General features: G+C 30.3%; 1 protein-coding gene across 2 annotated transcripts in view; it reads left to right on the top strand.

The window, feature by feature from the left end:
• Positions 1-17,935, top strand: part of LOC101890654 (homeobox protein abdominal-A) — a 45,254-nt gene extending 27,319 nt beyond the window's left edge. For both annotated transcript variants that reach the window (XM_011293591.3, XM_011293590.3), the window contains exons 4-5: positions 13,418-13,641; positions 16,305-17,935. In XM_011293591.3, the coding sequence (XP_011291893.1) occupies positions 13,418-13,641; positions 16,305-16,637 (557 nt within the window). In that variant the 3' untranslated portion in view covers positions 16,638-17,935. The remainder of the gene's footprint in view (positions 1-13,417; positions 13,642-16,304) is intronic.
• Positions 17,936-18,335: the final 400 nt, after the last annotated feature.

The following is an 18,335-nucleotide window of genomic DNA, read 5'->3' as shown; positions in this document are numbered from 1 at the left end:
GTTTAACCCTTTAGAGGGCGAGTTTAATAATCAAAATAAAGTTTAGAGTATATTCTTAGCTCACAAATGTAACTTTTTTCATTGGAAGGCATACATTTTCCGTCTTAAAAATATTTTTTCTAGGAGATGGTATTAACCTCAACTTGTTTTTTTAATAATATTATTTCTTTAACTTTTATTGAGTTTTTGATTGCATATCTAATGGAATTTAAAATTGCACATAAGTAATTATGTATTTCATACTCATCTAATGTTATGCATGTATGAATCTTGAAATTGTTATCATAATAACGACTTCTTCTATGACTATTGTTTTGGTCATTACCATTTACTCTAACGCCCCCTCCCCGTTTCTAAAAGGGGTTTCCCTTTGTGGCTCTGCGTGTTTGGTTGCAGTTTTCGTGTATATGCCATATCATTCAGTTTTTACATTCATTATAGTTATTATAATAATCTTTAGTGTTGTTGAATTGTTGTTGTCGTTGGTGGTATTCGTCTTCCATTTCTTTTTAATTAATTTAAGTATATGTCTGTATGTGCATTAATATAAATTTTATTGCAGAATTTATGGGTTGTTCGGTTAAAATGTCAATGCACTTTTAAATTGTCGTTTAGAAAAACAAAAAAAAAAAAAAAAATGTGAATGAATTTGAAAACCCAGGGGCGTTGAGTAGGAGAGAGGTAATTTCAAATAAATGAAAATTACACAACGCAATTTCACGCACATTTAAAATGTATTTTAATTTGTGCTAATTGCTATTGTATGAAATTGGTTTATAAATGTTCAACAATATAAACTGAGGTAAAACAAATTGGATTTGATTGAAAATATTAAATATTTATTTGGTTTGAAATAAAAACAAGGGCCGAAGGGGCGGAGTCAAATGTATTCAAATGGAATATTTATACTACTACAGTTCAATTGCTGCGGAGTTAGTGAGGATACTTTTTTTGAAGAATAAGGACTAGGAAGATGTACACATTTAAGAACTTTTTTATATTTTGCAACACATAATTGATCTTATATCATTCTGAAATAAAGTTTCCTGATTATTATTTCTAGTAAGAAATATAAATATTTAATTTTTCATAATACCCTTTTTTCATTTGATAAAAAAAGTTGTTAGTCAAATTTAAGAAAATATCAATAATTGATCTGTGTATGTATTCCGACAACGGAATCTTTAATCACCTCAGCGCAACAAAATAATGTAAACTTATGCATGGTTCATAGTGGACGCCACCAACTCAATATTTTCCAGATTTAATTAATTTTTTGTTTCAGCTTAAAATTAGAAGTTTAATATTTATTTTAACTCTATTTTAGTTCTCCTCTGTGGCTGCCCCAAAAAAAAAAAAAACACAAATAATTTAAAAGTTCAACGAAAATGTCTTGTTTCTTTACTTTATATTGGAAGTCATGTGCATGCAAGATTCTAAAAAGCTGATTAAATTACAAATGCTTCAGTTTTTCTTTAATTCTAAGTCCAAGAATAATTTAAGGAAAATCTAAAATAACAAAAAAAAAACACCATTCCACAGAACCACCATTGTCTAGATACCATTTTCTACAAACGTTTCACCCCTTTCTCCAATATAAATGTTAACTTCAGTTTTATTTATTGTATAAATGGTATATAATCATAAGGGATTAATTCGATACAAAATCTATTGAAAACACTTACACCCCCCCCCTTCTATGTTGCAATTAACAAACAAAAAAACCCAAAGAAACTATTGATATTGTATCAAGTAATTTATATTAACTGTGTTTATAACATAACAGCAACAAAGATTTTGTTATACAGAAAAGGTTTCGGGTAGTCCATTTTACTTTTAGCCCCAAGGGAAATATTTATAAATGGTGGCATGAAAGCCAAAAAAAAAAAAAAAACAGTGGCGGGGGAGAATATATATAAATTCCATTCCTACCAATGCCCAGGACATGTCCCCAAGGGCCCATTTATAAAATTAAAAACAAACAACATAAATGCCATAATCACTGGCCCGAACTGTAATCAATAGCCTTTGCTAGAAAAGTTTCAAAAAGAATTTCGCCGTTTTTAAAAATTATCCTTAAAGAATCTGAAAATTTCAAACTTTATAAGTTTAAACTTCCAAAGTTTGAGAGATGGTCTGTGTGCAATGATATTCTAGATTGCCAAACAACCAGAGCAAACGCTCATTGAAATCTGAAGCAGTCATCCAACAAACCATAATTTCTATTTGACAACAAAAAGCACAATGGTGGCTGTAACATCAGTATGCTACAGCATAATGATTACAACAAATCCAATAAATTATGGTGGGAGGTCATTACCAGTTTTGTACACCCTCCGGTCTATATGGCTGTTTCTAATCTCTTCGTGTTTTTTTTTTTTTTTTGGTTCTTGGTTGGGTGGTGGTTGTTGGATATAAGGTTTTGCTTCATGCCCATTCCTACTGCTTTCATCAGCCAGACTGTAAATTATAACTTAAACTTAGGTTTGCTTTTGTTTCACAACAACAGAAAAGAGAGCAGAGTTAATACAGCTAACAGGTTGACTCAACAATACAAGATTTGCAAAAGAGAGATTCGAAATAATGTGAACACAAATTATTTCTTAATTTCTAAAAATATTAAATTTTAACAAATGGCACCCAAAGTGGGGCTCAAGTGAGTTTGATTTTTATTTGCTATAAAAATCATTTTTTGCATTTTTTTTCCAATATAGAAATTTTTGCATTTTTAATATCGATCCAACTAAGTATAAATATGTACATTTTAGTTTGACTATGATGTCTAGATGTCTATTTTCATTTTTGTCAATCTAAAATGCGCATACACCAATTAATTTTGAATGAGAGAATTTGGCTCAAAATTGATACAAACGTCAACAACAGCATTAAGTTAGACATTTTTATTATATTTTTTAGCTTAGTTTGACTTGAGAAATGAAGTAAGCACGAAACAAATGGCGCCCAACATGGCTTACACATCTGCATTCTCAGTATTTTAATTTAAAATTAATTTTGCAATGACATTTCTCTTCTCTTTGGTTAGGATAACATCTTTCCTTAACTTGAAATTAAAAACACACCACAACTCCTTAATTTTTTTTTTTTTTTTTTTTATAAATGTCCCCCTACCTTTCTTCCTTTTTGGTTCATTATTATGTATGAATATTGTGTGCAAACCGAATGGCATAGTAATGAGTCAGCTACTGCCTTGAATGCCAGCCAGGAAAGCAGACAACATTCCAAATGAATAAACCAAGACATTCCTTTGGCTTTCCCACTCCCCGAGTCTATAGGAGGCGAGGGTGTGATAAGACAAAATACCCACAATAAATGTGAAAAATATATGACCAAAACGGCAATATACATATATCTTGCAGGAAGTTCTTGGTAGAGGTGGGGTAGGTTACCACAAGAGCTTAGCAAAGCAGAAAAACAAATCCCCAAATTATAAGAAAACACATGACTCCTGCAGAAGTTGTGCGGTGGATAGATGGAATTTGAGAAAATTCCAAATGAAAAACTTTGCACAGCAAATATTTTTCTTCAAACACACACACTTTCCTCTGCCACCACAGATCAGACTGGTACATAACACTGATGTACGGGGCCAAAAAGAGCACAAACGTTTGCCATAAATTTTGGTTACGACCACATGGTGTTGTTCAGGCTATGGTGGTTATGTTCTTAACTGCAAACATTTTCGGCATTGGCAGGAAAGAAAAGAAAGCTTAAATTACTTGACAAAGAAAAAAAAACGAAGAGCGTAGGAAATTATATCGGTATGAACAACAACAACAGCAATTGAGCTTAGAGGTTTTGAATTTCCTTTTTTTCTGTTTTGGTTCTGGTACATTTACCGAATGGTTGGTTGTCAGACACAGATGTAGCCTGATATTTTGGATGCCGTTGTTGTAATTTCCATGTCCATTTCAATGATGGTATAATACGAACGTGTGTATAATGCGTGCTTGGACTTAAATAAAAGTGGTTGTTTTCTTGAGGGTAAGCTGGTATAGGGAATCCCATATTTTTTCGGCATCATTTGGCAACGAAAAACCTAAACCTTTATAAGGGTTTTGAAAATTAATAATGCTTGGGATTTTGTTTTTTTTTTTTTGTGCTGCAAATGGTTGGTTTTTTTAGTCAGCCGTTTTATGTTTCTAATAGAGTTTCAAATCGCTCTAATCATGTTGAGTGGCTAAATTGGTGTTAGTTTTTATAAGAATCAGAGAAAAAAAATATACAACTAAATTTTGGTCACTTTTGTTTTGTTTTACAGAACAAAATTATAACAATCGTATGTCTTGTGTTCATAGTTCATTTCGTTTATATAGGAATTTTTAAAGTTCCGTCAATCCCAAAGAGATTTTCAGAAGAAATTCTTATGCAGTTGTTCATGAAGGCCATATTTTTATGATTCATAAAAAAGTCATAAAATATTTTTATTCTTGGTAATAAAAACAAATCTTGACCTTGTCGTACGGAGCGAATATGTAGTTATGATAGGTTCGATGAGTCTTTCAAATGAATTTCTACTTCTTCTGCTCGCATAAAGCTTTAAAAATTAAAAATCGTCAAGAAACGTATATTTTGTTAAAAGTTTCTAGCAAAGTTGCAGTTCAGTTCCTTGGAGTAGTAGAAGAAAATTCATTCGTTATTTTTAATAAAGCTGATTTCTTGCAATTTTCCTTATTTCTCTTCTGTTCTGGCCTTCTTTTCAATTTTTATTGGTATCGCATTTTTTTGTATAATTTCACAGTAATTCTATTAGGTTCTCTTTATGCCATTCATGATTTAACAATAATTTTACGATTTTTATGTGACTACATTTCATTTGGTCTAATCTTTTGTTGGGACTTTGCAGATCGACTCTTTTGTTGGACACATGAAAGAGGGTCTTTGTTTAGACGTTTTGATTGTTCGATTTTATTTTAGTTTAGTTTCTATTTTATATTCAACTGATCATTGTAATTCAATTGGCATTGCTTTCCTTCATTAGCATTGAGTGTTAACAGTTCAATGGACACAAATGACCAGTTAAAAGAATGGTGTCTGGTCTTCGGATTATAGGGGGGAAGGAAAACACAGTAAAAGGGGGTTTGCGATAAAGTTAATTACAAGGTTGATAAAAATGTCAAAGATATATAAGTGGGGTGGGCTAAAAATCTGAAATGGAACCTTAAATTCTTAAAAAAATATTTTTCTTATTAAGTAAAATGACTAATTTTTGTCTCTTCACAAAGTTAATTCACCCTGTTTCTTTGTATTCAAAACAACAACAACAACACCAATCTTATTTATTAGCCAGATTTAAGACAGGTAAACATTTATTCACAGGGAATACCCCCCGAAAAATGGAAGAAGCAAAGAAAAAAGAAGCAGCATAACAACAACGAAATTAACTTAAATAAATGACAAAGGACCCCCTAGTGTGGTCTAGAGAGACGAAAATACACACATACACTCACACAAAGCCAAATTCAACTAACTTTTATACATTTATAAACAACCATAGTAGTTTTGTTATTGATAGCAGTAATGGTAGTGGTAGTGCTGGTGGTGGTGGTTTCAAAAGGATTCTTGAACCCCCAAAAATAGAACAGACGACAAAATAGCATCAGCAGCAGCAACAACAATAATAATGTCGCACATTTAGAATTCTACTTCTAGGAAAGACAGACATGTTTTAGTTAAAAAAGGGAAACAGCCACACACAAAAAAATAACAGACATGCAACCGAAACACTAAGAAAGGAGGTGGAGAAGAAAACAACGACAACAACAACAACAAAGTATACAAAAAATATAATAACAATTCAGACAGCCATTGAAACCATTGTTAGTTGTATTATAAGTAACCATTATGGCAGAGATTACACACATAGACACAGATACACATACACACACACACTCTCTTGCAAACCCAAACAAACTCTCGGGTTTGCCTTAAGGGTAAATACTTTTTCTGTGTTTTTTGGTTTTTTTCTGCTTTTGCTGTTTTTCTTTTTTTGGGAGGAAATGATACAAGGTATTTCCTTTATGTTCATAACAATCATTAATGTAAACCCCAAAATATGTGAAAGAATATTTAAAATAATTTTCATGCAAGCACAAAGTTAAATGTTTGAAGGAAGTTGAGAAAGAACAAAATTTAAGCAAAATTTAAGTTTTTCTATATTGAAATTAAAAAGAAACAAAATAGAAAATTAAGAAATTGTTCGAAACTGAGATCATCTTGAAAAATTAGAAATCAACATAAATAAAATACATCCTACTAGGTATTGAACTCTGTCTCGAATCTCAAATAAAAAAGTTTACAACATTTTCTCAGACACAAATTTTTGTAGTTCGTGTGGGAAATTGATAACATTATTGTGAAAATTTCAAAAGGAATACAAAAAATTAAAATCTCACGAATTTGTAAAATGAAATTGTGTGTCTTTTTTAATCTACATATTCCAATGGAATTAAGTTTTAAATTAGGTTTCTTCAGATTTCTTTCAGAAATATATTTACGTTGTTTTTTTTTCATTTTGAAAAATTCAGAACCGAAATTACTTTAAAATTTCAAACAGTGGGAAATTGAAAACATCTTTTTCCATATTATGTTTTTAGAAGGGACTCCTTTCGTAACTCCTTTCGTAATGCTAATACAATAAAAATTTACCAAAAATATGAAAGTACAACCAAAAAATAATTAGATGGAGAAATTTCAAATTTACAATTTATAATTTTACCTAAAGAATTGACATATCTATAGTTCAATAGTTTTACTGACATTTTCAGAGCATTCAGTCAATTTCGAAAGAGAAAGAAACAACGAAAACTTTTTTAAAATAGAAGTAATTAAAATTGAAGCATTTTTTTACGCTTGTAAACAATATAATGAGCTGTCACTGGAATAATTTTAACAGCTTAGAAATGACAGCAGTCTAAAGTTGGTTGCAGTTTTTTCATCTCACCCTGTATTATCACTGTTGAAGGCTTTCTTTTAAAGGAAGACATCATTGAAGAGTGATTGGAAACCAAGTGTTTGTCTTATATTCTAAATAAAATTGTTTTAAAACATCTTGATTGATAACTGACATCTCTCTCTCTCTTTTATGGTGTGAAAAAATGGATACCAATCACAAGCCCCTTGTTTCTCTCCTTTCTCTTGCCATTGTTTCGATTTTATTGTACTTGGGCCGAACACTTCACTTGTCTCAATTAGTTATTCCCCATTGGCAACTGGTATCATAAAACACTAAAAATTTTATGACTTCTTTCAAGGCATGATCTAATGATTAATTAGGTGTTAGATACTCACTGTGATTTCAACAAATACCGTATAATTACCCCAGCAAATGGTGAAATAAATAATAAAAATCGAAAGATCACAACTCCCAAATGACAAGGTGGTGGTGGTGTTGTTGTCTTATGGCCATAAAAACGAGTACTTATAAAATAATAAAATCAAAAACAAAAAATTCTGTCGTCACATAATCTCTGCCAAAAACAAAGACAAGTGATAAGAGTTTGGGCCAAAAGTGAAACAAAGAATTAAATGAACATTAAAAAATCCATAAAGGAGAATAAAAAAACATTTATAGCGGTCATAAAAATAATTTACTATCACACCACCAAGCTTTAGGCACAAAAACAAATACCCGGCAACGATCAGTCATTACCAAGAGAGGGTGATAAAGAGCGGAAGAGAGAGCAAATCACCACAAATTGCCCCCTTTTTATAAAAATTTTTAATGAAAACCTTATTGTAACCAAACATAAACAAACCTCTGGTAAAACATTAATATGGCCATATAAGTGGCCCGAAATTACCACTTGTTATGACTTCATAAAAATTAAATGATTATTTTTATAATCGTTGGTGTTTTGCATTGTGTTTTTCCTTTTGAATGGAAAAAAGTGTTAAATTGGTAGTTAACAAAAATTATTGATAGTTATAAATAATAAAAACAATTTCAAAATGTAATTGCTCATATAAATGTTATAATAAAAAAAAAAAACAACAACACACTTATTATGAAAGGAAGTATGGCCATTTTAAGTGGAACACTAGACATGCCATAGCCAGCCATGGTAACTGACCATATAAACCAACTCGCTGTATATATACGTTTGCATATCTTAACATACATAGATGGCAAATTCAAATTGAAACGAACTGTCAACATTTGAAATTCTTACTTATGAGGCCATAACTGCCAAATTTTAAAAGCAATTCAAATTCAAATGTTGTTCCCTAAAAAACAAACAACATGTAAAGACCAAAAATAATCATAACAAAGGCCAAGAAAAGAAGAATGGCAAATTTTATATCGTGGTATTGAATTGCAAACGAGGAGAAGGGATTACAAACGAAAAGAAAGATTTTATACATGTATGTACAATTGTATGTGTGTATTTATGACAAAGTCACATAATAACATAAATTATCTTAATGAAATGATAAACAATTTTTTATTACATTGTACAAAAGTGAGTGGTAGTGGCGAACAATGCGGTATATGGTATGATTGGTTTTGTATTCGCTCTTATGACCAGCCATACGTCCACTAAACAGCCACTTCCCAGCCCGTCAAGTCATTGATGACAAAGCGAAAAAAAAAACATTCAACCAAATTATGGGCCCATAAAAATTCACATTGAATCAAGCAAACATGTCTTTTTCATTCAAAGAATTTTTTCTTTCACAATGTCTGTGATTCCAGTTCTTAAACGTGTTATAATAAATCGAAAAATCTTTAAAAAATTGCTAATAAAACTAACATTTATTGTAGTCTTTAACAATGGGCCATTATAATTTTTGGCAGACATTTGTTACAATGAGTGAATGAAAAACTCAAAAAAAAAAAATGAAATTTCTTTCTTGACTCCAAAATGTGAGTCACATTTTATGTTGGAGTATTGTATGGGGTTTTAAAAAAATATTTAAAAAAATATGTGTATTTGTTACGGAAAGCTACAGAAATGTGGTATTGTTCTGGACTTGTAAGCCATGATCTTTCATATTATTTGAAATATATATTTTATTTCAGACAATAAATAATAGTATTCCCAATACAATATCCATACAAATTTTTTAAAATAAATTTATTTTCATCTTCCTTATTAAATTATAAATATAGAACTATGTAGAATAAAAAACATTTCCATATTTAGAATTTTTGCTAAAAATATTCAAAAAAAAAAAAATCGTTTTAAATGAGGTGATTTAAATATCAACTTACAAATAATCTGCGGTTCCTTCTATATCAAATAGAAAATGGTTGTCCAAAGAAATATGACTTTTTTATTTTGGCATCCGCCTTAATTTCTAAACATTTCCGAGATATTTTGCTCGTTTTTATTGTTTTTTTCGTAACAACGTAAATGGGAATGCTCTTCTTCTAAAATAAATGCACCTCTTCTAAAAACCAGGCCAGGGACAAAGACATTCCTCTTAGATATAACATTAATCCCACACCAAATTTCGACCCCTAAATATTTTCATATATCAAATTCTATACCAAACTTTGAAGATGAGGACTTACCTATGGCTTACCGTACCAATAGCATTTCGATTGCATTGCCAAATTCTGACTATCACCGGTTTTGCCTAAATCGACACAGAACCCCGATTACATTTTAGCGCCATAATAGTATTGGAATCTGGCGCCATTATTTCAGTATAATTTTATTATATTTTAAATAAATGGAGGAAGGTATAAAATAAGAGTAGTAAGGGTTCATATTCAAAATTAGTTCAACTCTGCTGTCTTGATTTTTTAATACTTTACGGCAAAACATACCGAAATTGACATATTTGGTATCAACATTATATTCATTTCAATGTGATGAAAGTGAAAAGGAAATAAAATATATTGGGGATATTTTTCTTTTCGTCGGATACATTCTAATCCTATTGTGTTAAAAAAAAATACAAAAATTTTACGAAGAGTACAAATTGTTCCCTCCCTTTTACAATACTTGCAGTTACATTGTTTTGTTTATATATTTTTGATGGTTTGCCATGAAAGAAGTATTTCCCGGATGGCATGTACAAAAGTGAAATCTAAACATTTCTTTGACTGTTTCCTTGTTGATTTTGTATGATTTGTACACCGCTTGGACTTAGTGTTGTTGTTATTTGTTTTTTTTTTTTTCATTGCCATTTGGAGTCCACGCAGATCGACTACAAGAAACAGTAGCAACAAGTACAAAAATTTAAACCGTTTATTGATTGTTGTTTGGAATTTTTAAAAGAAAACAAAAATGAATTCATAAATAATGTTAAATAAACAAGAGGCAACTTTGTTGAATTTGTTATTAGAAATGTTCGATTCGAGAGTATTTCGGGTACATGAATGACGATGTGTTCATGGTAGTTGTTAAATTATTTACCCAAGAGATGGATGATCTAAATATATATTTCATTCAATAATGATTTAAATTGATTTCTAAACAAATTGTAATTTTAAATATTTGATTATTATTATTGACAATTGCTCATTTAATATTAAGAAGGTTTCAAACAAGCTCCTTCTACTTTAATCTAAATTACTTTTTGAAAAATGTTCTTATAACTTTAATTTTAAAATGACTAATTTTAATATATTATAGCATATTTTTCAATAATTTACAAAAAATTATATTTCCCATTATTTACTCCACTCTGGCAACTCTTCGAGACTCATTCAAATCATTCTCTCTCAGTTAAAATTACTCAAACTGAAATTGAAACGAGAGTTTAACCCCCAAATAAACATTCACATTTCTCTTCTCACTACAATGACTCTCTGTTGAGCGTGTTTCATGAGAGCAATTCCATACAACGTGGTAACGGTGGATGGCTATTCCATAACTTACACAGCCATACTCTTTTACCTGTGCTCTGTTTGGTTTTGTTAGTAAAAGATGAGTTTGTTGTTGGTGTTGCTGTTTATATCGACAGCCATGTTGGCTGCCATAATTGTTATTTGGTTAGTTATTAGAAGAGTACAACTATATAGCAATTTGCTCTATCTTAAACGAGACATTTATATGGCAATAAAATTACAGAGCTGTAAAGGAGTAAAATTACTTATTGGCATATTGCTTAGTTATGGTGGGAAAATGGGCAGCAAGTAGACAGCCACCACGACCCTGAGAGGACCTTAAATTACATTGTTGCAAGAGATCAATAAATAAGGTTAATATTTTAATTATTTGAATAATTTTATTTTAAATTGAAGATTGGGATTCAATGTTGGAAAATCATTTGTACAAGAGTTTATAAAAGTATTAAGTGTTGTGTTCACTGAGTCAAATACAGGGACGTCGTTTTTGAAAATAAAATCATATTACCAATAAATTACTCTTTCTACTGGGTTTTTCAAAATACTAAGGGTTTTCTATTAACTGTCTGACAAAATATCATAAAGATAATTTTTATGACATAATTTCCCAATTTTGTATAAAGGTATAAGTATAAACTTAATATACATTTTCCAAACGATCTCACAAATTATCAATTATTATTTCCAACTCAATACAGTATCCTTGTTAAAGACTTTATGATAGGTTTATTCTAAAAATTAAAAAGAAAATCTGTGATTGTTTTTACGAAGAAATTGGTGTATTTCGGTCACTATGAAAGATCCAAGTTTCGAAAAAAGAGGCAATGCTAGATGTGTGCTTAAGACCCCTCAAGTACTTAAAATAATATTGGTAATATTTTAACAATTATATAATGAAGGGTCAATATCTCGAAATGTGTTAGAATTTTTCAGTTGAAAAATTCTTTCACAAAAGAGTCCATATTTTGACCAATCCTTATATATATGTTTCTAACTTAATAAAATATCATTAGAGCCTGCTCTAGATTTTCTTAAAATTACTTCAAATATTCTAAAAAATGTTCTTCATTTTATGAGTGAAACTTGCCAAAAAAGTGTCTGGTCAAAAATTATTTTCAATAACTTCGTAAGTAAGGAATTTAAACGAAAAAATGTAAAATCATCTTCCGACATATTTTCGGAATTTCGCAACGTTTTTGTACACTTTTATCTGCGGAAATGATTTTCATAAAATTTATATTGTATAAATTAGTTTCAGTTCCCCATTTTTTTTAACAAAGGATTAAAGCAAGTCAATAGCACATAAATTACATAACTCCCTATCTTGCATGATGCACTATGCGAGACTGATAAACAATCTGCAAAATTTCTTGAGGATAAACCTCAAAGACCTCCCATGGCATACAAAAAATAACCTTACCGAATAACATAAAAAACAACTGGAAAATTCCCCTTAAAAAACCTTTGCCTTTTACGCAATTGTATGCCGGAAAATACAAATATTTTAGTAACAAACATCAAAATATTAGCAAATATCCCACCAAGATTTACCTGTTTACAATTGATTTTTGGAAACCGTGAAATATAAAAAAAGAAAAATATTTTTTATGCTGATAAGTTTTCCGAAAAAAACACGGTTAACAATAGCTAACAGCAGCACTTGGCTAAACAATAGCTAAAGGGTGCCATAAACAAAAACAGCTAAAACCAATAACAACATTTATAGCTCTGAAAAAAAAACTCAAATACGATAGGTACAGGTAGCCTGGAAAATTCCCTTAAAAAGGCAAAGAGTTTTTTGCACGCACAAAAAATTGCCCACGGATTTTGCTAACACAAAACAAATACTAAGATTTACAAGCGCAACGAAACAATTTGTAGGAAGGAATTTACTTTTTTTACCTCATCTCCTGCACCATGCCCGGCTAACAAAAAGCCGACGCGAGGACATGCTGTGTCGTATGGCGCATTACCGCATGGTGTTTATCTCGTCAATTGCATGACGACAACGCTTGATTGTGCGTAGTTGAGCATAGGAATTGTTGAAAAAAAAGTTTTAGCTGTTTACCCTTTTTCTTCTATGAGCGTCCAAGTGGAACAACAACATGGCTGGAGGTCCAGACACACACTTGCCATAAACAAAAAACCCAAGGTGTCCATTCGCCCTGGGTATCAAAATTGAAAAGGCAGCTGAGATTAAAATTGAAACAAAATAAACAATTGTTAGATGTCTGGTTGCTTTTGGTTCTCAAAGCAATTTCCAGGCAAGCAGCAACAATGAAATATAAAATTCTGAAAAAACATTGTTTCAAGTTATGAAAGAAAGGCTTCTTTCGAATAAATATATAAACTCCATTTCAAAAACGTCGTTTGTTAGATCGATTTATTTTTTTCTCTTGGAAATCTTGATATGAATTAAACAAATTCATTAAAAAAAACTTTCCTGAGTTATTTTAACGTTTGGGGTTGCCTTCTTCACTTAATTAATGTCCAACCATAATTTGCATATTTTCTTTTTGTTCTTGTTGAAACAAAATGAAATGAATTTCGAAGTCTAATTTCTTTACTTTATTAAATGTCATTTCTCTGTAATTTCAGGTCCCAATGGTTGTCCTCGTCGTCGCGGCCGTCAAACTTATACACGTTTCCAGACTCTTGAGTTGGAAAAAGAATTCCACTTCAACCATTACCTAACACGACGACGAAGAATTGAAATTGCCCATGCGTTGTGCTTGACAGAGAGACAAATAAAAATCTGGTTCCAAAATCGTCGCATGAAACTTAAAAAAGAATTGCGAGCTGTCAAGGAGATAAATGAACAAGTAAGTAATATGCACTGGGTTAAAATCAGAAGTATTTAAAAATAAATGCATTTGTATGTGTATATATTTGGGGTATTGATGTTTTAATAATATTTGTATGGGGTATCAACATTTGATCAATTAAGATCAATTTTGGAAGCCTTCTGAGTTCTATTTTACCCTCATTACATATTCATTGCACAAAATTGCCCAAAGAGTTTATGTGTTTTTATTTAACAACTTCAGTCAGCAATGATTTTGAATCAAATTAAAGAAAATATTTGGGGCAAATTTTTCCAAATAAACTTAAATTCTACCCAATTGGCTTAAAATATGTCCAAGGCTTTCAACATATGTGGAATGTGAAAAACGGATATTTAAAAATATGCCGACAATTGTATTAAAAAATGTAATAGTTATTTGTTTAGGACATGGTACCTAAACATTTAATTTAATTTAATTTAATTTAATTTAATTTTATTGAACTTGTGAATAGCATCTTCATAGTACTAAAATTAAGGAGATATCATTTGAAGGAAACTATAAATTTTGAAAAGAGGAAAATAATTTCAACAAATGATAAAATTGTTTCTCTAATCTAGAACATACATCCATATTGTCCTCCATTTTATGGGAGAGTAGATATAATTTATATTTCACGATTGATATTATATAATTTCAATATATATTTTACTAGCTGAACCCGGTGCGCTTCGCTACCCCTGTTGATTTTATATGCATTCAAAATTTTATTTACGAACATATGTTGGATAAAGAAAAACAAATTTAAAAATTAAAAAAAATATATTGCACTAATTTAATGCGTTAATAAACAAAATCATTACAAAAGCAGTAACATGACGTGCATACACGAAGGGTTTATCCTTTGGATTTATGTATTTCATAGCAAATACCAAGCGTGCAGGAAACTGCAATTTTTTTAAGTAGAGTGGCATTTCTATTGCTATTAGTGGATTCGAGATAGCAACATACTTCGCCGTAATAAGCGTATTTCAAATAAATTGTTGTGTTTTTTTTTAGTGTTAGCCTAAGGCGTTGTGGGTCAATGGTTCTTATTAAAATCATATCCCAATCTGATCCGATTTAAATATAATTTTAAAAAAATTACTTTTACACCAAACTCCGCCACACCTTTCATATTTCATTGAAATTGGTGCGTCAAATATGTGAAATCGGCCGAGAATATATATATGGGAGCTATATCCAAATCTTCACTAATTTCCAATTAATTTATCACATTTATTATTATAACCAAATTCCGCCACACATTCTGAATTTCATTGGAATCGGTCATATATATCGTGTTTGGTGCATAATATGTATGAAATCGGCCGAAATATATATGTTAGCTATATCCAAACCTCAACTGATTTCAATATAATTTGGCAATTTTTGCTGGTGCCAGATTTTGTCTCTCTCGCTTTGGGTGCATCAAATATGTGAAATCGGCTGAGTATATATATGGGAGCTATAAACAAATCTGAGCGTATTTGAATATAATTTGTCAAATTTATTTTCGTACCAAATTTAGCCACTCGTGCCGAATTTCATTGGAGTCGGAAATACGTATCGTGTTTTGTGCATCAAATATGTGAAATCGGCTGAGTATATATATGGGAGCTATAATCAAATCTGAGCGTATTTGAATATAATTTGTCAAATTTATTTTTGTACAAAATTTAGCCACTCATGCCGAATTTCGTTGGAATCGGAAATACGTATCGTGTTTTGTGCATCAAATATATGGTGCATATATAACCATTGGTGCATCAAATACGTGAAATCGGTCGATAATATATATGGGAGCTATATCCAAATCTGAACCGATTTCAATTTAATTTGACAAATACATTTTGGCCCCCAATTCCGTTACTTATTTTAAATTTCATTACAATTGGAAATACATGTCGTGTTTGGTCCACCAAATACATGAAATCGGCCGAAAATGTATATGGGAGCTATATCCAAATCTGAACCGATTTCAATATAATTTGGGAAATCAATTTTTTAGATAAAATCTATCACACGTTTCAAATTTCATTGAAATTGGGGATACATAGCGTGTTTGGTGCATCAAATGCTTGAAATCGGCCGAAAATATATATGGGAGCTATATCCAAATCTGAACCGATTTCAATATAATTTGACAAATTAATTTTCGGATTAAATCCCGTCACACATTCCAAATTTCATTGGAATAGAACATTCATATTGTGTTTGAGGCATCAAATGAACGAAATCGGTCAAAAATATATATGGGAGCTATATCTAAATCTGAACCGATTACAATATAATTTGGCAAACATATTTTTGTTCCAAATTCCGTTACGTATTCCAAATTTGGAGACTGTATCTTCAACCAATCAATAGATATGTGCATATAAAATCTAAATTTTTGGGAGGTACCTCCGATTCTGATGCTATATCTCCAGTTCCAATTGGAAATTCAAAAATGTATATAGCCTATGTTACTTTCAGGCGATGTTGCAGTATATATGGAAATTTTCAGTAAAATCTATTCAGCGGTTTTCGAGTCCATAAATTACAAACAAACAAACAAACAAACAAACATACAAACATTTTCCTCTTTTATAGATATAGATGCCCTGTTTTACATGTTTTTAATTTATTCTAACCTCACTTATTTATTCTTGTATTTCCAGGCTCGACGCGATCGTGAGGAGCAAGAGAAAATGAAAGCCCAAGAAGCCATGAAATCCGCCCAACAAAACAACAACAAAGTCCAACAGCAACAGCCACAGCAACAACAACATCATCCACAACAACAACAGCATCAACAACAACATCAAGATCATCACTCGATCATAGCTCACAATCCCGGCCATTTGCATCATTCCGTTGTGGGGCAAAATGATCTGAAACTAGGATTGGGTATGGGTGTTGGCAGTGGTCTGGGTGGTAATTTGGGTATGATGAGTGCGTTAGACAAAACAAATCATGATTTGTTGAAAGCCGTTAGTAAAGTAAATTCATAAATTTTACAGCTTAAGCCAATCAACTTCCCCAAATAACCATGTAATAAATAAGAAGAAAAGGCGGAAGGAAAATGACAGTAAAACTAAACTGTGAAAAAGAGAAACTTCCCCCCTTTACCATTCAAGAAGAAAACAACTAAAATTGCCCCCTCCCTTTATTTTTAAGTTCATGTACTTTCTAATATAACACATAATTACTATTACATATACCAACTAAATATAAAATTAAATTAAACATTAATGAATGAAGAAGAAAAAACAAAGCTAAGTTAAAGTCAAAAACAAAAACAAGAAAACCCTTAATGATAAATAGTTGCAACAAAATACGTAAAATTTTACATAGTAATTTTAGTTATTTAAGAAAACGAAAGTAACAACAATTAAGATTAACAAGCATAATATAAATACACAAAAACCTAAAATCTCTAAAAAAGAATAATCTCATAAAATATAAACGAAAATAAACTATTTACATTATACACAAATAAGGAAGTTTATTTAAAAAACTACATATATACTTAATTATTATATAAAAAAAAAACAAAAATAAAATAAAAACAAATATATAACATAACAAAAACAAATAATAATAAACCCTATTCTCCATATTTACTACCTATACATGAACAATACAACCAATCAAAATATTTTACACATAACATACATAATACGATACAGTACATACTCAAGTATGTAATAAAGAAAAACATATAAATTTGTCATTTAATTTTTTTAAAATTAACGCTTTTTGTTCTACCACATCTCACCCCCACTCCTTGGAAATTTTGTTTTGTTAAATATTTGTTTGTCTTTCAGAATTTTATTTTTTTTTCTTCTTTGGAAATGCAGTGCATTTTCAAAGTAAACTTTTGAGTATTTTCTTAGACTTTTATTAACATTTGACATTTTAATTTGTCTAGAATTATTTAAAATATTGTGAATGAAATGAAAATTAAAACTAAAAATAATTTAAAATTGTTTTTTCGTTTAAAAAGCTTTCAATAATAATAATTATTATTATTATTATATTATTTCTCTTTTAAAAAATTATGTTTTAATTACTTTTTAATTATTGTTTTGTTGTATATCTTTCTAGTTAAAATTTAAGCTATCTATTGATGTATGATCCGTAAATTCGAAAAGAAAGAGAATTTTTTGTAAAAAGATTTCTTTTACTTAAGCATAATGTATAATTTTTCCCCCTCCAACCTGTCCAATTCTACTCCTTGAAACTTTATGCCATATTTTAGAAAATTATTTTAATTTTTGTATGATTAAATTTAATGACACAAAAAATACATGCATCATTTTTCTTTTTCTTTCAATACACTTTAGAGGAATTGGGGAAACATTTTGGGGATCCATTTGATAAAAAAATAACTTTTGGGGATTGTTCTCATTTGTTTTGTAGTCAAATTCCAACGACTGATATGCATTAAATTTCAAGACAATTTTGCATCTTCGGTGCATATACAGGGGAGATAAAAAACTGCAACAAAATCAAATGCCATAATTTTTAAATTTTTTTATATTTTATTGAATGAAAGCAAAAAATGTCGGAAGTAGCATCATATTTAATTATGGCCTTCAAACGGCCAATGAAACCGTCACACGCTGCAGGAATGTTGCTCTGCCGTATTTTGGCCCATTCCCGGTGAAGCGCTTGCTTGATGTGATCGACACTTTTGTATTTTTTAG

Source organism: Musca domestica, unplaced genomic scaffold (assembly GCF_030504385.1).
Source record: "Musca domestica strain aabys unplaced genomic scaffold, Musca_domestica.polishedcontigs.V.1.1 4, whole genome shotgun sequence".
NCBI classification, from domain to species: Eukaryota; Metazoa; Arthropoda; class Insecta; order Diptera; family Muscidae; genus Musca; species Musca domestica.
Note: the sequence above shows the minus strand (reverse complement) of the source record. Positions and strands in the feature narration are given on the sequence as shown.